Genomic DNA, 22,024 nt, shown 5'->3' on the forward strand with positions numbered 1-22,024 from the left:
TTATTTCGATACTCGAAAGATCCTTCGAAGGGGTCGAAAGTCAAGACGCTGTCGGTTGCGGTACCGACGCCGACGCCGACGCCGACGCCGACGCCGACGGCGACGCGGCAGTACATGGCTACACGAACATGTGTTTTGCATCGCGTAACTGGGCCAACTAATAATCGCAAGGTCTCCTCGCAAAAGTTACGCGTACGTCGTTAATTATTTACAGGTAACTTACTAGCTAGGAATGCTTATACAGTCGGTAAAACTTATCGCAACATCGTGGAATATTTTTAGATTAAAGAACGCATATATAAATAGTATTTTTCCTTATCTAAAAGACCTATGATGACTTTGTGTAAAAGTAAACAAATTACGCGTTGTCTTTGAACGACTATTTATCAAACATTCTCGGTCGCGACAGGAAAATTTCGCTTCAAACAAATGCTTTCGATTTTCTTACATTTTACACCCATCGATTGTTTGTAGTTAAAAATTTGAAACGGTGGAAGAATAAAAGCGCGTGCTAGCGTAGGCTTCGTCGTCGCGACTTCGAGAATCTTTCTGGACGGACATCTTTCGATGATGTTTACTTAAAAGTTACTTTAGAATCGCAAATAAACGAGTTTCCGATTCGTTCATGAGGTGATCGATCACGATCTAGATTGTCTCGCGAATTGTCTTTGAAATCTATCGCACGCGCATCAGGAAAGACTCGAAATTCCGTGAAAATTACAGTCGTACAGTTCTGACGAAGTATGGTTGCAGAACTCCATACGTTCGTAGAGATTCGACTGTGAGTCTTCATGGATGAGAAACTGTAGATTTGAAAGACATTCCCGAAAGTGTTATCTAAATAGAATTCAATGGATCGCTTCACCGTTACTGTAAATTATATACAGTATTATACACGAAAATAACGCAATTTTCTTTTATTTTTTCCGTTACCTTTCGAACGTAAAGTCGATGCTGTATCCTTTGAGGGGAAGGTTGAAAAAAAAGAGTCGTTTGTACGTGGACAGGTGTATCGTTCTTCTCTTCGGGAACGACGTCATAAAAACTGTCGCTTGTCGATGATTCATTTGGTCGCAATCGGCGTTAAAAAGCAGCGACAATGCCAACGACCATTAAGAAACTCGAGCATCAAGTTTTCTAAACGGTCGTCCGTGTTGTCGACGCAGATGCGACGACCGAATCGTTAGTTTCGCATTGCGAGTAGATCGTTAAAACTCTTTCTTACGAAGCGTGTTGTCTAGACTTAAACGAGAGCTTTCAAATTTCATACGAGACAGAATTCGGAATGGCGATTGAATCGTTTCCGAAACTATCGCCATAAATTTCAGGCGTGCTCATATGGAATTCGAAACTATCGCGCGAACGTTCCTAACATTATTTTGCGTAACAAAGGCACGAGTGATCACAGGAAGAAGGACAGCTTTCGATCAACCTTCCATCGCGTACACGCTGCGTTAAAACGGTACAGAATGTCCGGCCACTTGAGTGGAAGTTCTTTGGCTCGTATCTTGTACGATACATACGAAAGTGAAGACAGAACGGAACACGGCAGAGTCGGTACTCTTGAGGACAGTCGAAAAATCACAATCCGCATGTTTCCAAACAGTGATACTTCAATGTATCGGGCAGAATGAAGTTTGTGCTGTCAGTTCTCTATTTTCCCGCGATTTTCTTCCCGTAGCTTCGTTAACTCGATTCAGGCCAAAGTGTATGGCAATGAAATGGAAAGAGATCATGATCGAGCAACGCGAAGAGGGTCGCGGCGTTGGGATGGTCGTACCTAGATTCCTCTACGATCGAATCTCTTCAGCTGATAAGGTCCCCGTTCTTGCGAAGCATCTCGAGGTGTAGCTCGTACTCCCTGGCCTTGAGTCTGAGCGAGGCGATGCTGTTGGTCCGTCTGTCGATGTCAGGCAATCCGACGCTACCGGTGGGCGAACCTTGAGGCGAACTGGCGACCGCCGGAGGTGGTGGAACTGGAGGATGTGCCAGGCTGATCGCGGGCGCGGCTGCCGCTGGCGGTGGAGGCGGCGGCGAATTCCGCACCAGCTTCGGTCTTTGCGCCGCCGAGATGTTTGCCAGCAGACTTTGAAAGGAAGCAGCCGACGTGTAGGGCAGAGGCATTCCAGGTGGTAGCAAAGGTGGCGGTGCACGATGATAGGGATGAGCGGTGTAACTACCAGGAAGGACCGGTCCGTGACCTAAAGGTGGGTAACGAAACGCGTCGAAGGGTTTCCGTAGGGCGAACGTGCCCAGGTGAGCGAAAGGATTCGGCAAGGTCGGCGCGACGACCGCCGATGGTGGCGGTGCACCTGATCCCAAGTACGGATTGTACGGATGTGCCTGGGGCCCAACCTTCTCCTGCTTCCGCCACTTTGCGCGTCGATTCTGAAACCAAACCTGCAACCAAACATCCTTATCTTCAATCGTCGCTAATGTCAAAATCAACCCATCTTCGTACATATTGCTAAATCTTTAGGGGAAGTATGATAAATGATATCGTAAACGAAATCCTATATAACTACGCGTCTGTTTTTCAATTTTTTTCATACATACAAAGTGCATCGAAGAAGCAGGGATCGGTTTTAAATATGGTTTTAGGAAAGCTATTCTTTCAGTTGCGACTTCGCAAGCAAATAGTACTTCGTTCGCTAGAAGTTCTTGGGGAACCATGGAAGTGCGAATTATGGTTAACGTGACGCATTCTGCCTTTTTCAGGAAACTCGCGGTGTATCATTATTGTCGAGGTTGGAAGGAAACCTGCAAGGGACTGCGATCTTTGCTTCTTCGCTCCTTTCTCTTTCGTTTCTGGCTAGTCTTTCTTTGGCTAACTACCTGACCCTTGCGTATGTCTCCTCGAAAATTAACGAAATATTGATCATCGTGAAACCGTTACCTTGTATTTTTCTTCGCCTACTTTCACTTCTCAGAGAGTAGATACATTGATGAAATTCACGAATGGGAAGAAACAACTTTTTGCTGCCGCAGAAAAAGCAAGACTGTCTGTCTATTAAGCTTGAATTCGGTAGAAGTAGGAGAAAGAAAAGTTTTTACTGTTGTTGTACGATCGCGAATAAAAGAAACGTCGTTCGTGATGTGTCGACTGTTCCAGCACATTCCATCGCGAAGGTTCCTCGAAGACCCAAGCTCTAATCAGTTCAACGGAACCTCTTCTCCCTCTTCCTTTCTGCCTGTTCGCTATCTCGTTCCCTTATTTTGTCCTTTTTCCCTTCGTTTCCTTAAAGGAGTTTCATTCCGGAGTCTCTTGTTCGACTTCTAGGTTGATTTCGTGTCAGAGTTTGAATACAAACGATTGCATCTACGAGAAGTTGTACTGAACTAAGACAAATGGTTCCACTTGAACGAATGTCTTTTATATCTGCCGTGACAAAAGGCAATGTCGAGACCGCGTCGAGTCACTCAACAACCAGAGGCTTTCTCGTGAACATCTGTTGTTTCCGAAAGATTGCCAGAGTCGATGACAACGCTATTGATTTCATTTGTTTATTCGAATAACAGTGAGATATCAAGGAAGACGATATATGTATGCCATATGCAAATTAGAAAATTAAACGGTATACTGCGAGATACAAGTAGTAATTTTGAAGACGTCACTAAAATTACTCGTGTTCTGCATTTTTCAAGAGCCTGTAACTTTTCTGGAGAAAAATCTAAACGAAGAACATATTTGAATACTTGTCTCGGTGTTCGGTCGACAGAGTGTGACTCCGAATTTGATTCTCGATTAATCGCGAAACGAGGAAACAGGATAAGAAATCGGTTGGATGATTGCGCAACGGCGTGGTATCGTTTTTTCGTTCTCCCAATCAGTTGGCCCCGAAAAACGAAAGGAAGGATTGCAGTAGAAAGGAGATCGAAACGCGTGTGTTCCGCGGGTGGATCGAACGATCGGACAGACGCGCGCTGGAACATGCAAAGTCGTCGCCATGCGTATAGGCAGTTAAAAAGCGGAGGGGTGTGGGGGGTCGGGTGCCAGGACCCCCCACAGTGAGCAGGATTGCCCCCAGCAGGGAGCTAAACATCCGACTTGCGGCTTTTAAAACAAAACGCAACCACTATCCGCCGCCGGAACCTAGTCGTTTCGTGCTTAATCGTGCCGCATTAATTACGCGAACGCCGCTTGCTCACCGTCTTTGTCGCTCTGTCTTTCCTCTTTTTCATCGATCCTTCTTCTTTCATGTGGTTTCGCCACAGACAGATACTGAGCGTACTTCCTCAAACAAATGTTTTTTAAATAATCGTATTTTACATTTGATCAGAAATTAATACCATACCCTGATGTTCACCGAACTAGGTAGACTTTTATTCTACTAATACAAAACGTCCATTGGTAATTCGAAATGAGTGAAAAGACGTGACCTTTTCTTACCACATTACGAGAAACGACGTACAGTAAGGAATAGCGAAACGATTCTACGAACGATTTTGTTGAACACTAGTTACATCGAGCGTTATAGCCGTGGGGCAATTTACGCGTTTCGAACAGAAATACATTTTTACGAAGGTTGCGTGGATATCTCAAAAGGTACGTCTGCTTGTTTCGTGTTCAGGAATTTCCGAAAATGATTCACGGGGCTGCGGAACCAGGGTATCGTGTCATTCACTTAAACAGTGATTCTCATAGCGTGTGCTCGTATAATATCTTTAAAGTTGAATAAATCGTAGATTTGTAGCTGATACTGATGGATTTGCAAGTATAATGAAAAGTAGAGAGTGTGAACGCATTAGTGACGCGAGAAAGATACGCGCGAATACGCGATTAATTCAAGGGGATAGATGCATACAGCGAAAAGAGAAGGTTGTCAAGTAAGAGGAGATTGAGTACCTGAATCGTTTAGAATCAGTAAATACTGGGAATAAGTTCAACTAATCGAGCTAATTAACCAGCTGTTTGTACACTTAGTTAATTCCACTGCGCAGAAATACTTGCTCTGACTTTTTACTTGGTACTATTTTTTGCCTTTGGTATATTATACCTACAATATAAATGAGCTGTTCGTCCAAAAAAAATGTAATCACGTTTTGCAATTTTCCCTGATTGAAAATTGGGCCCACAAAAAGATACGAATTCTATGGAATATCTACGTGTATAGTGACTTGACGATTTCATACTTGAGCGTACCCTGACGAATGTAAACAGAGGTCTGAAAAGATATTGACCGTGTAGAAACCGTAAACGGCTGATGAACCTTTTTTCGGTCATGTTAATCCTCTTCGACTTCGAAGTCGAAGACGCGACGTCCTTTTAGTAGCAATTTGGTGGTGACGCGAGTAAGGTCGTGGAATGATATAAACTCATCAGTTCTTCATCCGTGTCGCGGATTCTATTTGTGGTTGCGTGTGTATAATTGCAGTGCAAAATTCCTTTGAAGAAGGATTAAGTGATCAGACATAGGGAGTGAATATTCATCTCGACATTCAGATGGTGAAGTGTTGCGTACGAAGTGAAAGATTAGAGACCGGTCGACGAAGAAGCGAAGATGAGGAAAGTCATGGCGTTTTTGAGGATCACGGGAAGATATGGCCAATTCAGTGAGTAAACGATTAATTGAATTATTTGTCTCACCTGTATTCGTGCTTCTGTGAGACCGATCTTCATTGCGAGTTCTTCCCTGAAAAAGAAACGATACATAGGAATTAGATACGAGAATTGCGAGTATACTTTGCATACAATTTTAATATACAAAGATCCGGTAGTTATGTTGATAATTAAAGCGAACATTTTCAGTCAAATGATTTACATCGACAGGTTTACATATCTCGCATTTAAATGCGTGAGAAAAACAAGTTAGGAACGATTAAAGAAACACTCAGTAACGTTTGCGACGCGAATAATTGTAGGCCTGTAAAGCTAATTAGGTTTGTAACCGTGTCATAGAATATTCGATCGCGCATTCATAAGACATAAATTAATTGCGTTAATTGCATTATGTCAGCTGACACGCGCGATTTTCAATTCAATTGCCGGTGTTGTAAGCTGGTGTGACGGGTGAGATAGAATGTAGCCAGCATTTTCATGGCTCTTTGCTCGTGTACGAGTAGATGATATCTCGCTTTTACATACGTAATAAGAAGCGCACACGTGTGTGACCACGTTCCTCAGGGATATTGCGAATACGATTATTTATATCAAATTGAACGATAATTAGTCACGAAGTTAAAATCACCGCATCTTACGCAATTACATAGTTAACATTTCCGCTTTGAAATTAGCTAGACGTGGTTCTTTTTCTTTTGCGATTGCCATTTTTTGCTCCTCCCTGACGATTCCTTGAATACTCATATACGATTAAACGGGGAAAATCGAGAAAACAAGGTTTTGAAGTGTCTTTCCTTTCTCGATTTCTCTCATTTCCACGGCTTCAGAAGAATCGATCGACATTTGACGAAAATGTGAATTCGTCGCACTGTCTCTGAATAAAACGCCTCTAGGGCTTCTCATCTCGCACGCAAATTGTCCAGATGTTCCACGAAATCGCAAGGAAATCTCGGTGATTATATTGCGAAGCACATTCCTTAGCATTCCTCCGATCTCTCGTGCTTAGACGCATTTGAGTACTCGAGCTGCAATCGAGCGAGCGCTCGCTCAAAATTACAGGGACTTTGCATCGGGTTCGAAAATTGACTGTGCCGATTTACGCATTCGTGTCTCTGTTATCATGGCTCCTTTTCATTTCACCTGAATAACATAAACGGGTCCCTTTTTCGTCTGTTCAGTAACGTCTTGTTTTTGGATTAAACATTTTGTCTGTCGTCTACATTTGAATTCGCGATTGATGTCCCGCGCGAAATCCACGATCGAAGTGGAGTAAACCGAGCGAGGGCAATCTAGCTTGCGAACAATAAGAACGCAGCCTTTCCCTTTTTCTCTCGCGTATTTGCGAGCGTCCTTCTGGATTTAATAAGATCACGAAATTTCGCGGTTAGACGGTACCCGCTCCTAATTACACCCGCCGTTCACTGCGACTTGGTTACCCTCGATTCTCGCGTATCGTTATTATTGCGTATCTCTCCTCACATACTTTTGCATGTCCTTGCCATGGGAAATGTGCTATGTATTTGTCGACATACTAACGACCACGTACTTACACCGACGGATTAGTCGTACGTTCGACTTAACGGGCTTCACGGGGAACCTTGTCCAACTTCTTTCACGACGCTCCGACGCAACTTATCGCAGCAGCAATTTTTTTCTCGAGCTCGCCCATCTCCGATCTTAAAGCCGCGATGACGTCAGACACATTTGTATCGCGTAAATGTTCGTTTCCTTTGTTCAGGCTAGGACTCGCGTGAAAAAGTGCTGCTGATCGTGCGAACAAGATGCCAGCGTGTGCTTGTAAGAAAGGAAGTGAAATGATCCCGTTTCCTACTGATTCGAGGTGCCATTGCCGCAACACCGACTGGCTGTAATCAGCGTCGGAACCGATTCACAGTTTCGTAATCGCACGCGATAGAATGCCAGCTCGTTTAATTTCAATCAGGCCGCTAAATAGATTACGCTTTTTTGCCATTTTTCTTACTTTCCTTTCTTTCCCTTCTTTTTCTTCTTCCCTCACTTCCCCTATCTTCTCTGTCATTTCATTTACACATTTTTCTGTACATGCTGTCCCGCAATTCTCACGTTGCCCGTTCACGTCACGTTTCCTGTTTCGCTTCGTTAAGTTTTCCTGTATCCTAGGGCGGCTAGCGAGTAAACATCGCCAGAAGAAATACATTCTTACACGTTGTGCAAAAGGCTCCCACGATACTAGGCGCGGAACGTTTATTACATTATCTCGGGTTTAACGAGTCAATCGTGTAACGTCTAATTCTGTATTTTCTCGTTTAACGCGCCGCTCGTTTTCGCGTATCGCGTTGCTGGCCTCGTCCGTGTCTCGACGTTTGCATAAATCACGTACGATTGAGCGACGAGGAAAATAACAGGTGGTTTGCGCGACCGAGAGGAAGCGAGAAAAAAAGAGGAGGGCGGGCGAGTATCGCAAGTGGCGTGTGCGGTACCGTGTGGTGTGATGGTGTAGGCAAGAGAGGCTTGGCGCGCGGGTAATTCGAGTAATTACTGGACAATTACATTATCTAATTAACCTCGGAGGTCGGACCGAGGCAGTCGCAGAACGCTGCCGAGTCCGTGATTGTCCCTTGTGGCGCAACTTTAATTATTATTGTTTAACACGCTCGGAATCGTTGTCAGCTGGGTTCGGCCACTCGCTCGTTTCTTTCGTGGAAACTCAAGCAATCCTCCTTTTTTACATTCCATATCACTGATATCACCACGGTAACCCGCGCAATTGCTTTCGTCTATTCGCTTCACAGGCTCAACAGTTTTTTCACCTTCGTCTGTGCTCTCTCGCTTCTGCATACAGTTGAATACGCGTTGTACGCGTCGTTCTAGATTATTCGAAGTAGCGATAGAAAGAAAAGTTGGAGATCGCAAGGTTTTCCAATTGCCGAGACACGTATATCTGTTGAAATCGGTCAGCGATTTCGCATCGTCCCCTCCGAGAGAAGGCGCGCGCATAGTGTGCCAGATATCTATGACGAGCAAGAGGATAGAAAAGCTGGTAGCTACGAGGTAATATCCGTGTATAATGCGATGCAATCCATCTCCGCTCTAACGATCGGGTTGGTCAACGAACAACCCTTGGAATTTGCCATTAATCTCGGTATAAATCATACGTCTCGAGACTGCCGCTAGAATGTTGCGTTCGAAACGGCAATTACCGAAGGAATGACACGGCATTACCTACGGTTTCGATGCTAAGATGCTTTCCTCGGGAAAACTTTCGGGCGGAAATTAATTTGTAGTAATCGTAATAACGGAAACGCGCCGTTACGAAGTTAAAGCGTGTCTCTTGTATCCTCGAAACTGTGATTCACGCCGAGACGAAAGCGAAGTCGGTAGCCAGGTACGTGATGCGTGCGAAACTTGTGCGTAATTTGCGCCTAACACGCGTCCGCCATGGAACGGCAATTACAGATTAGCTACACTGTCGTCGGTTCAACTGGGCTCCCCGTCAGGATGGACGTTTCGTTTCCTCTTGCCATCTTAGCTCCTCCATGCGTTTTATCCTCGGATAAAACATCTGGCCCCGCTGTTAACGCGACAGAAGTCGAGTCGACGTCCTGCGACTTTGGTATCAAGATTTCAGTAGAAAATGTTTTCGAAATCTATAAAAAGCGTTAGATGAAATACTATTTCGAAAGAACATTGCGAAGGAGCATCACAAAAGCCTTGGGCAATATCAACCATAAAAGATCGGATGGTGAAAGCAAGAAAGAGACCGAAGAGAAGACAGAGCAAAAATTAGGGATGCTTCCGGCGGCAGAGATTTCCGACGGTTGTTCTAATTAGCGGTCGTGAAGCTACTAATCTCATTTGTTAAGAAACGAATAACGGATCAGAGGAGCTGGCGGCGGCGGCGGCGGCGGCGGCGGCGGCGGCGGCGTTTCTAATCGGGAGCATGACTCGTCGGTCGATTAATGACAGGAGAAGTTACACAGGTCGGGGCAGAGGATAGAAGCGGTTGAGAGGCAGGGAGAGAGGAGTCAGGGATCAGGAGAAGGACAAGAGCGAGAGAAGGTATCCAGAGCTGGATGGAACTGGTTCCGTTCCACGGATCACTGGAAACAATCATCCTTATTAAACTCACCACCGACCCACCCCACGGATATAAAGGTATTCTTCAGAATGATTTACCGAGAAGCGTGTTCTGTCCTTTGAAACAGGTGGATCTCTCGAAACACATTTTGAGCGAACGATAAATTGTGTACAAGTGAAATCTCTCGAAGAGGTCCTCCTCTTCCAAAATCTGTTGCGATAAAGGGACCAGCGAGAAGAGGAGGGGCAAGAATAAAAAGTAATAAAAACCAATAACATGGTATCGAAGCTGGTAGGAGTTGGGTCGAATGATTAGCTAAGGCACGGTAGCTCAAGCCACGCGATTCTAATCTAAATTAGATCTTAAGAGCTCGTAAAAGTAAGTGGCTGTGTTTGAAGGCTTACTACATCCTCTACGTACTTGGAAGGTATTTTATCGAACAGATTTCTTTGGTACCCGCCCGTTCGGGAAATTCGACGGATATGCTGGCTGTCAGATTCTTTCGATTTTCACGTGCACTAATAATTTTGCTAGCGTCGCAAATGAAACACACTTGGACGAAACCAATCGCACGCGTTTCTCCGTAAAAGAGCGACTAATGAATATGCATCGGATTCGAACGAGGTTTACCTCCACTTGGTTAGCTAGTCAATAAACCTAAACGACCATAAAATCCAATTAGTGTGAAATTAATACTGCAACTCGGTGCTCGGCAAAGAAGGAGCAAGAAGCGAAGGAACGGCGAGGGGATTAATTTATATGAAAACGGCAAAAAGGTATCGGGGCGAATCGACGGCCAGAGGAAATGATCCCCAATAAGGAAACGATAGATTACGCCGTAATTACTAGCAAAAATCGGTCAATCTCTTTATCGAAACGCGATCTATTTCAAGAGGTGTTCGCTTCGCCTTGGAAATTGCAAAATTAACTCTGCAGCTACTCGCCTTCCGAAGGAAGTAAGAGTCGACAGGATCGTTGTGCAGAGACAGACAGACAGACAGGCAGACAGACAGGCAGTAACGACATTCACGTTTACGGAATGCCATGGACATTAGGCTTTATCTCGAAACGCCAGTTTCGACTTCGAATTTTTCGATAAGGCGGAGCCACTCGTCCGTCCGGTGCGACCATAGGCCAAGATAGCCCTTGAAATTTTTACTCCAAGTATTCCTGTCCTATGCGGACATTCGGATATTTAGTTGCTGGGATGATTTTTTAGCTCGTAGTTTACGCTACAAGTTTGTATTGAACTTTTGTCACACGTTCGATGCTATCAATCCTATACTGTAGCAAAGGTCGCTTCGTTCTTCTGCATATGTATCCCCTTCGCGTTAGTTAATTACGAGAACCCATAGCGTGGCTGCAGGACCGGACCTATTACGAGCGATTACACTGCTATTAGTTACCTACCGGGTGTTCCATGGCACGAAAGAAGCCAAAAGGGAAAAAGAAGGAGACGAAAGAAAAAGCTGCTCAGATAGATTGCGCTACACCCCGTTGCCGGCACGTTACCGTGCGCGAGTGTATCCAACGGCTGGGAATTTAATAACGCAAAACCATCGTTTTGACGCCACGGAAGAGAATTTGCATGCGATCATCCTGCGCCACGCGAAAAACTTGATAGTCGATGGAAAGCCGGGATACATGTACCGTCTTCCAATCGAGAGATCCCGCAGCTTCCTCTTTAGTCTCCTCTTTCCTCTTATACTTTTTTCATATTTTTATTAATTAAACATATCTGTCTACTCAATCCAGAACCGAGAAAGGCTATTTTATTAACAATAGGTTGTCAGACCTTCCGGGAAGTTAACATCGTACCAAAACGAACAGGTTTCATTTTATGACTATGTTCAAGGACTACCTGTGTATCGGATCGTAAATCCGTTCCAACAAGAAATTTGCTAAAAGACGAATTTCAGAAGGGAAAAAGAAACATTCGACGGTCACCGTTTCGCTTGAGGACCTTTGAAAAATCTGCAGACGGAAATATGTATTTGGGTTCGGCAGAAGCTAAAGAGCTGGCACTGCAAATTCCTGCAGTATCTTAATCCCGTTACACGGGAAGTCTGGAACCTGACAAACGCGACTGGACACCTATTCCATCGTCTAAACCTGCGGGAGGTACACGAGAGTTACCTATCAGCCGCACTGCAGACGCACCATAAACTCTTGCCAAGAAAGGACGATTCGAAAAAAAAGATTGATTGGTTTGGGTTAGGTTTCATATCTTTAAATATCGTGGTAGGGTTTCTAGAATATAGTAAACTCTCTAGATGGGAGTCAGTCTACTGCTCGGATTGCGACAAATGCAAGGAGAAGCAGCGAGCATGGATTTCACTAGACGTACCTGGTAAACACGTCGGGATAATGAGTTCGCGAGAAAGCTTTCTCGAGTTCCTCTAGTTGGAAGCTGGTAAAGGTAGTCCTGTATCTGCGCTGCTTCCTTTTCGGAGCAAAGTCGTCGACCTCGGCTTCGCTTTCAGGGCTGGTCGGCGCTGCTCTAGGGTGGTTGCTCTCCTCTTCGGGCCTCACCTCCTCCGTAGAGATTCCCATTTGAGTGGATTGAGGTGTCGTCGTTGTAGGTGGCGGCACCGATTGCTGGTGCAGCTGTTGGCTCACCTGATTCACCTGGCTCGAGCTGCTGGTACTGCTCGCAGGACTCGTCTGCGGGACAGCTTGCTCGCCGCCACCTCCGCCTCCTCGCAGCGACTGATCTGCGATCAGAAAGATGGCGTTTTATTTCATTTCAAACTAATATCGTAATTCGTTCGAAAGAAGGTATCCTCGATGCAAGGTATGTTGAAAAAATTGAGGATCAATTTGAAATTGTAATTAGAAAGGCACGCAAAGCTGAAAAGTAAGATCCTAGAATCGATGAATTATTGATCTTGACCAGTGTTCGGTATCTCTCGAGATTGTAGGCGTATTTTTGAATCAAGTTGTATATAGGAGCACGCAGCCGCGTAGAGACAGCGACACAGGGACACGAGAACAGACGAGGACAGAGCTATCTTTCCTTTCACCGACCTTGCCGCATTAATGATCTCTACAAGCCCACACTTCAGCACGTTCGACGCTGTGAGTGATCATGTAACGGCGTTCGATTCGCTTGTAACGACCAGAATCATTTTCACGCGCGATCGATACCTCGACATACCAGTCGAAGGATCCAACCTCGTGCTTACAAGTTGCTACTGATAATTCGCGTCCGCAATTTGCAAAGGCGTTTCAGCGTTCGAACCGGTTTAACGTCTCCTTAATGAATTTCGCCAAGACCGTTTGTCCTTTAATTCGTCGTTATCGAAATCCGATCCCTCGCGAATGGGCTGCTAGGAAGCCGAAACTTCGTGACAGGGCCAGCCCAAGCAAACGATTATTCTGATACATCGAGAAAGAAGAGTACGGCGAGTTGAAATTCGTTGAACCTCAACGAGGGGACAGAGAATAGCAAAAAGCAAAAATAGCTGGCGTAGGCGGTTTTTAATCGATCCGATTTAGCGGTAATAAGTTTTGCTACGAAAGATCGTCTAAGCGTAGCAGCATTCGCGCATCTGTTGAGGCGAGGATGAAGGAGAGCAAGAGACGAGACGAGACGAGACGAACGTGCATAGGTAGCCTTTTACATTATAATAGCATTAATGGGTTCGAAGCCGCACTTAATGCTCGTTCGTTGGTTGGTCAGTTCGCTTCGTTATTAACTGAAAATTACCGAAACCGAAATCTAATTCGCGTAAACACTGTAATTTCACGGCAGGAGGAAGCGACTGTTCGTGGTCGGCGTAGAATTCAGCCTGCGGCTCGAGCTTCAGCCCCCGAACCTCTTTTTTCGGAGCTCTGCCGTTCCCCGTTTTCGACTCGTTCCATACGTTTCGAAGTTAATTCCAGATTTTCGAGCGCAAATCGAGCCAGAATGAACCGGTGATCGCGAGTCGACGATCGAATCGATTGGCAATCGCGTTAATTGACTCGTCGCTAATTCATCGTCGGTATGGAAAGAATTTACGATGCTAATTTATTTCTTCTCTACTCGTTCCATGCTCTGCTGTAGTGTATCGTGAATGTCCGATTAGATGCGTCACGCTCGATTAGATGCTTTGGATGGAGTGATTTCCGAGAGAGCGGCTTGAAAATCTGCTAGTCATTTCTGTCATATTTGCACGGTATTATGTGCTTGTACGTATCCGCGATAGGCCGCCGCGCCGCGTCGCGCCGCGCTCACACATACTTCTGTTGGCTTGCTACATTACACGCTCTAGGTATCTACAATCGCGATTTATGGTTATACAAATTAGCACGACGTAATAAACTAATTAGCTGATTCATTGAGGTCGCTTGCGTTTCTCATGGACGCATTCTAATCGCCAAGTAGACGTAAGGTACGCTGCAACTAAAATTCTCTTGTCATCGAGACTCGCAAATTCTTCACGCTGAGAAAACTGAAGCAATACTCGTCCGAAACGAAAAAGAGATTTTTTTAATGAATAATTTCACAAGTTTCGTATTTTTTCCTATCGAAAAGTACGAGATCCTGCCGAGGGTTGTGCCGCGAAGCGTTCGATGGATGGAACTGAAGAGTCGGTGTAGCTTGGCGCGTGTTACATCGCACGAGGTGTTTTTACATCGAATCATACTTGCAAATTCTCGTTAATAGACGCATCAATGCATCCTGTGACAAGAACCGGCGACGGTCGGACGTGTTCGATTTCTTGACGCGATAATAACAAGCAATTACGAATTATCGGCAATCCTTTCTTAGTCGGTGCAGTGGCTGGTTCGCCTGATAGCGCTCCCGATAACGCCTAATATTTATCTTCCGGAGCGGGGCTACACCCACGCAAGCGTTTCGTTCTGCCGAGGTGAATTAATTAGGCCGCGTAACGTTCCGAATACCCGATAGTAATTGCTACATTGAAGGAGTTGGCAGGGAGAAAGATTGAAAGATGTGAAAGGGAGATGAGGCGAGGCGAGGCGAGGCGAGGCGAGGCGAGGCGAGGCAGGGCGAGACAAAGAGAAGCGATGTATAGGAAAGGAGAGGGAAGCGATAGTAGAACCGCTTGCAGAGGTAATGCCTCTACATTAGCTATGTAAGATTACGCAGTGTGGGAATTATCTTAGGCTCGATCGTAAGAAGTAATTAAGTTGGCAGGAACGAATCTTTGTTATTTCGATACGCAGCGCAGCGAGCGTGCGTCTAATGCGTTCAGCGCGAGTTTTCTAAGAACCGCGTAGCCGACAAATGCGACTCGAATCCGAATATCGAAAGACGTAATGGTTGGCGCCGATCGGTGTCCCTTAATTACAAGCTTACTGTCAAACTTGTAATAACGTTCAATTAGCGCGCTAATGGATCGGATTTCTCGTCGGATACGTATTCGTGACGCGACGTGGCGGAACGATCAATCCGATTACGCAATCCAATACTGTTGCAGTCGATTCGTGACGAACCACTGAAACCTCGACCAACATTCCGCAACACGATTTCCCGGTAGTAACGTATCTAATGATGACTCTTATTCTTCGGCTTGGATACGACCAATCAAATTTGACTTATCCCCCGTTGGGTTTGCGAAACGCTATTAAGATCGTTTTGTTGAAGCATTTGAGGATACTCGTTGATGCTTTTCTTCGCGATAAAAGAAAACGATATTTATAACAATTATTCTCGGATAATAAAAGGTTGTTCGTCGACAGAGTTAATTGCTTTTTAATAATTAACTCCGTTTGCGAATGACGAGGCGGTTTCGTTGACTAAACGCGTGTATTTTTATACGTTTCCTTCGCGTAATAAAACTCAAACTCGTTTTACGATTCAAACAAACGATTCAATTTACGAACACACGCGATTCGTTGATCTCCATCCTACCGTCAAATTACGTACGGTCGCGACCACATGCATTATATACAAAAAAAGCGATTGAAAAATTGGTCGTATAATTAGCTCGGGAGAAAGTGTGTCTGTCGTTTTCTCGCGCTTATACGTTCGTGTTCTCTCGATGTCAGTTCAGTGATTATTAGGAGGCGCGTTCATTAATATCCACATGGTAGATGGCACGGTATAGCGCAACTCGCGAGGATTTATACATAAGCTCGATGAAAATCTCCGTTCGACACGGATGTTATTTGCAAATTGCTCCATTATCTGTCGGAGAGACTCGATTAACGATTTACGTTCGCGAAATCAATTAACGATAGAGAGATAGCGTTGAAGTAATTTGTCGACGTCAGGGAAATCGGCCGATCATCGATCACTCGAAAATCAAAGAGACTTGCTGCAGGAGCCTACGCTTGATCTGTAAATAAAAGCCCAGTCGAACGGTACGTGGTAGCGTGCAAACTTTGCGCGCAGTCGTTTTGTTAAGCTCGTGAGTTGTTAAAGCTAGTAAAAGACGTTAATGACGCCCTCCCAAACGATTCTCGCATTTCACTAACGCGCACCACCCCCACACTTTCGATATTCCACGTTGAACTTTTGCTTTCAATATTGCAGGCCGAAAAGACTAAGCGCGACACTGGTGCCCTGTAAAATGCATCGAATCGATCGTTCGTGGGGTAATAGAGGGTACCGCGTTCAGCCCGATTCGACGCGCTCTTCCGTCCGTCGATCCTCGATAGCGATCTACAAACGATCATTATAAGCAGATCCTGAAAGACCCGTGGTACGCACGATAAATCACGCTGACCACTGATGTGCAATTTACCCGTGCACTAACATAATTGCACCTATCCTAATCTACATCTAAATACACAGCCATAGGTAGGTACATACTTGCGTTTGTCGTTTCTTTTTGCGACAATAGTTCATCGAACTGTGCAGATTCGAAGCGCAACAATTTCGACCAACATATGTAGAAAGTGTATGAAAAGATACGATACAAGACACGAAACAAGACACGAAACAAGACACGAAACAAGACACGAAACATCATTTGAACGTGTCTGATTGCGAGGCTCGCAAAAGAGATTTCCCCTAATGTTTTATTCCACGGTACCGCGCGTCAACTTATCCACACTGTGCCAATAATTGAAGTTGCGGAGACTGCCTAGGTAGGCGGCACATCGTCGTCGCGCGCGCATTACTCTCGTGTCCCTGTAGTGGTTCCGAGAACCGCACATCCTTCGGTGGACGAAGCGAAAGAGCTGTCGACGATGACGACAACGGTGACGGAGACTACACGACCGAGGGGAGACCGTGTGTTTCTTTCTTTCTGCTTTTGCGAGCGCAGTCGTGGCCGACAGGCAGGACTTAAGTACAATTACAATTATCTACGGCAGTTAATTATCCGCAATGTCACCATTAATTACTAAATTGCATCGTTGCCGCGGTTCCCCGCTCGACGTATTCACGGCCGTCGCGCGTGGAAAATTGCGCGCGTACGAGGCGTTGAAAAAGTCTAATGGAGACTGATAATTAGCCGCAACTATGACGATAAATTTCAACACACACGAGACTAATGCTCGACTAAGATCGCTTATTACCCAACGGATCGTAGCCAGTGCATAACGAGATCTATTAAACATTTACGATAACGATCGAACCTTACGTTTAGAAGAACCGCATAATTCTGAGCAATTCGATGCTCGATAGGCTAACAAAGTTTGCCAATTCTGCAGAAGAATTACTTGTACGCGAGGAGTAGAGTATTAGCATACAAAGTCGACCCGTTACGCGCGTTTATCTTCCAGTATTATCTCCGACCTCGTCTACCATTTTTTCCATGTTACTTTTTGCAAAGTAAACATTTCGTGGTATTGGCAAATTAAAGTAATTGCTGCGAGTAAATATGGTCGAGGAGGCAATATAGGAGGAAGCGGAGAAGGGGTATGCGTGTCCGCAAAACGTAGATAGAGATAGATGTGGCAGGAGATCGCATAGAAGCGAGTTGAGACTTGTTGATTAATGATAGGTAATTACGTTTTTTCCTGTCCTTGTAATTGTTAATAATTGAACGTAATCGTAATGTCTTTTTAATCGCATTAGCCGACGCGAGGCAGTCTGCGCGAATGCGCATTGTGCAATGAAAAAGGATTGCTGAACGTTCTCGCCACGTTGGCATCGGCGACATTTTCTTCCCCGGAAGCGCGTTGCCGCGTCGCCGCGTCGCCGCCGCGTCGCCGCCGCGTCGCCGCCGCGTCGCCGTCATCCGGTTTTTCAACGTCCGGAGAATTATAGCGGCCCGTGATAGAGACGCGAAGTAGGTACGTCTCGCGCGTCACGATCCAGTTCGTATATTAATCGAGGTAAACGTGAACGCTTTAAAATGTAACGTAGCTATCGAGCGATGGCGATGGCGATGGCGATGGCGATGGCACTCTCGTTTGTTGGCACGTTGGACGCGCGCGCGCGCGCGCCAGACGGGGAATTATTATAGCTGCAGCGGAGCGGAAGTGCATTATTCGTCGCTGCGCTTTTTGTTCTCCCGAGGGAATAATGACAGCGTTGCGGGATGGTGCACCGGGGCGCGAATGAAAGGATGGCTGTTTTGCATAATTGTCGAAGCGTATACCGACGGTGTAATCAAGAAATGAGGCAGCTTTTTGGAAGCGGCCAGGCAAATTTCACCTTGTAAGTTCGATGCCGCCTCTTACCCAGACTGATCTTGCCCGTTAAGTGGACCTTTCCTCGCACGAATAGACCCGCGCTGCCCGCGAAAAAGGAATTGAAAAGTTTATAACGCGACCAACCTTCATTGGATACGACGAGGTTCTTGTCATTCGCTTGCTCGCTCGCTCGCTCGCTCGCTCGTTCATTCCTTTCCTTTCCATTTACCAATATTATGATACTCCTCGATCGTTCGAGTAAAATCAATCCACTTTGGTACCCGATATTTCCGTAATTAATACGAGCTCATAAATTATCGAACAAGCACAGAGCCACTTCATTAAACCGCGAGCCCGTGGTATTGCGTGCGGAAGCCAAAGAGGGAACGAGAAAGCGGTAATCAGGTTTTCTACCGGTTTTCCAAATCCACTTACGCATCGTTATGTCGTATACATCGAGAGCGTCGTTTCTTTTCACGATGGATGAAGTCGTTTGATTTATGCGCGACGGTTAAGGGCCGATTACTCTACCTCCGCGATACACTTTATCTCGTCATCGATCATGTCTGGAAGAAAAGCCCGTGGGTATTGTATACGGGATCGGGCACGAATTACAACGGTGCAACTATGTTTTGCGCAGTGCCTATGCATCGCTTAGATTGCTCTCTGGAGTATCTATTAACTCTCAAAGGTAGAAATTTCAAGATTATCGAGATACTCGCTGATTGTCAAGAAAACCCATATCCTGCGGGGCAATCGCGTTTCTTCTCAGCCACTCATTTGTCTCGGCAGGCTTTCCGCGAAAACTCGTCAACCGAAAGAAATCTGTATCAGAGACTCGAGCGAGGTTGAAAGTCTTCGAACTTTTTCACGGAATCCCAATTAAACAGATGGACAGATAGGTGAGAAGCGAGTTATCTTATAAGATATTTCCCTCGAACCGAGCGCGCGCACGATAGAGAGCGAGTTAGCCAAAGGAGAGGAGGGCAGCTCGTCGAGGTATGCAATTATTATTCAATTTCCGTAACTGTGCTTATCGTAACCCGATGTCACAACCGTGCAACCGAGTTTCGCGTTCGTGTGTGAATCTCGCGCTGCTCTACACGTACGCACATTTACATCGCCTTTCTCTGTGGCGGCACCGCGGCGACACCGCGGCGTGTATTGCAAACCGGTAGAAGGGAAGGTGTCGCCGTCCGTTACAGAGGGTCACAATTAAAGCGCATTAGTGGTGCGCATTCGCTCGACTGCGTGCAGTTGCGCGGGCAATTTTCGAGTTGCCGCCACCTTGACATTCTTAACGCCGTTCTCTTTGCACCACATCTAACCTTTCATCCGTTTCCACTGCGAACATGTTTACTCTCTTCTCTTTTCCTACTACTTTTCCTACCAGACGAGTTCAATTGTCCGCGAAACTAGAAGACTAGAACTAGAAGTTTAGAAGGCGAGAAAATGAGATTTTTCAACAGTGACTGTGAGAAGTCGTGATTAACGATTGGCTGAAAGAGCAACAAAATTCAATTGCCACAATATTGTTTGATTGTGGAGGTAGAAAGGGTTCGAGAGAAGTGTGCGTGAAGATGTAGAGGAAATTAGATATTCTCGGAGTGGATACCGTTATTGTCTGCAGGGCCACAGATACTCCCGTAGATAGAGGAAGAGTGCGAATAACGCAATTGTCGGTCGATAAAGATCGGCGTGGTATCGTCGTGGTTGTCATCGTTTGCTGTGACATGCGTACTTTTAATCGTCTTCCGAAAGCCCGTCGAGCGCATCGAGGCGACAACCCAGCCTGTGTGTGACCCTTGCATTCTACGCGAGGTCCCGCAGCGAGGCACAGCGCGTCGTGGCATGGCGCGGCGGCGGAATAATTAGTCAGGGTAGCCGTGAATCGTCTGTCGTTAAGCGAACAACACCAGGATATCCTCTAGTGTCGTCTGCCGTAAAACCAAGATCGAGATATTTCACTCGCAGCAACGTTTTAGATTGGATGTCGAGAGTTAAATTCGAACCGTTGTTGAGAAATTGCTTATCGGAAAAGTATTGTTAAGACGAAGAGGACGGTCGGTCGTTGGTCGTGTTCCGTCGAAATCAGACCGGACGTCGCAAAAATTCCCAGGAGCAGAAGTTTCCGATTCCAATTCCATCTCTCGGCCGCAGTTCCTTTTCTTTAATCTTCTCCCGCGGGCAACTTCTTCTCTCCTGCTTCGTGGAACCCGGGAGGATTAACCCGTCACAGATTCGGTGGAGGCCCGGAGACCAATTTAGTCCCTCTTTCTCCTTCTCTTGTTTCTCTTTGTTGCTCCTCGCTCGGCCCCCGAGAAGCCGTCCGAGCACGGGCTGCTTTCAACGAACCCGGGTGTCGGGTTCTCGGAGTTTCACGGTGGTTTTCGTGGCGCTATCCTACTGCTATCTGGAGCCGCGGTAATGTGCTTGCCTTGTCCCCGATTAATCCGAGTCCTCAGGACCACTCTCGACTAGAGATATGTGCACGTCCTTCGACACAGTGGCGGTCAAGACGCGCCGCTGCTGCCAGTCGTTTTTCTTTCTCGTACTGACCACGGTTTCAGAGGAATTCAACGATCCTTCTCCCCCACGTACTCGTCGAATTTGCCAGAACCACCGCGCGCCACCGAGACAAAATAATTTTACCGACCGTTCAGACAAACGGTTTCGGACAAACTGAACGCGACAGCCTTCAGTCGGCGCGCATTAAAAGGAAATTTCTTGAGAAATTGTTTCGCCTTCCTAATCTCTGAATTCGAATTCCTTTCGGCCGGGTTTATCTCGGTTTTACGAAGGAACGCGCATAAATGTGTGTTCCGAGGGAAAACATGGGTAGAACGGGGACTTTCTTCGGTCCACCGAAATACGGTAGTTTCTCCACGGCGGAGGTCCTTGGCGAGGAAGAGACGAGACGCTTATGGGTGCCGCGTCGCCGCGTCCTGCGGTGTCGCGTCACGTCGCGTCGCGTCGGTTTCGTTCCACCTTGCAGGGATCATTGGATGTTATCTGTGACGCGGAATGTCGTCGTAGGTACGAAATACAAATAAGGACTCACCGTCTCCACGCTCGGAACCTCTTAGATGTTATCTGAGATTGGCGCACGCTGTGGAGCCACGTGCCAACCTAGACCAGAGTGTCGCTCTTCACTCGGGGGTGTCGAAAACTTCTGACTAATTAATCGGTTGCGCGTGATCCTTTTGAAATTCGATCGGACTACCGAACAGGGATTTACCATGTTACTCGAAGAACGTTTTCTTGATACATTAGTCGCCTTGAAATGATACGACATTGCGGTGAAATTACCTTTTCTAACGCACGCAATTAATTAACACATAATGCGTGCTACCTGTTGGCATCTCTTCTCCATGGCATCTCGTTAAAGCAGCCTAGTCGCATTATAATTTGTCGGTACTTTTCCCGGTTAATAGTAAGCGTCGAGCGGACACAGTCACGCGAGCAATTAGAGTCGAAGAAGTTTTATCCGGTCGTGATTCGTGGTGCTCGGTTCTTCGTATCTTGACATTCCGTGGTGGGTTCTCGGAACGGGATCGTTTACCGGCATACAGGAGCAATTCATCGAGACGACGCATTCCGATGTCTAATCCGTTTAACATAAAGCCGCCGTCCTCGTCCCGTCCTCGTCCCGTTCGTGTTCTTCAGCCTTCTTTTTTCTCTTTTTTCTCTTTTTTCTCTTTTTTTCACCGAAGAATCCGCGCGCGACGAGTCAATTCTGTGGATCCTGAAGGAACGTTCCGATTGCGACAGCGGAAACCACCACCCTGTGGTGGTTGATGGGTGGTCAACGAATTCTCCGGCTGCTCGAGACTCGGGACAGGCGGCCCTCCAAATCGGAAGGTCGTGTT

General features: G+C 46.1%; 1 protein-coding gene across 1 annotated transcript in view; it reads right to left on the minus strand.

Moving 5' to 3' along the window:
* Nucleotides 1-902: 902 nt before the first annotated feature.
* Nucleotides 903-22,024, minus strand: part of LOC143185869 (homeobox protein aristaless) — a 53,731-nt gene continuing 32,609 nt past the window's right edge. The window contains exons 3-5 of the mRNA XM_076389160.1: nucleotides 11,965-12,307; nucleotides 5,588-5,633; nucleotides 903-2,400 (exon numbers count right to left, since the gene is read on the minus strand). Coding sequence (XP_076245275.1) covers nucleotides 1,807-2,400; nucleotides 5,588-5,633; nucleotides 11,965-12,307 — 983 coding nt within the window. The 3' untranslated portion in view covers nucleotides 903-1,806. The remainder of the gene's footprint in view (nucleotides 2,401-5,587; nucleotides 5,634-11,964; nucleotides 12,308-22,024) is intronic.

This window comes from Calliopsis andreniformis, chromosome 12, assembly GCF_051401765.1.
Source record: "Calliopsis andreniformis isolate RMS-2024a chromosome 12, iyCalAndr_principal, whole genome shotgun sequence".
NCBI lineage: Eukaryota > Metazoa > Arthropoda > Insecta > Hymenoptera > Andrenidae > Calliopsis > Calliopsis andreniformis.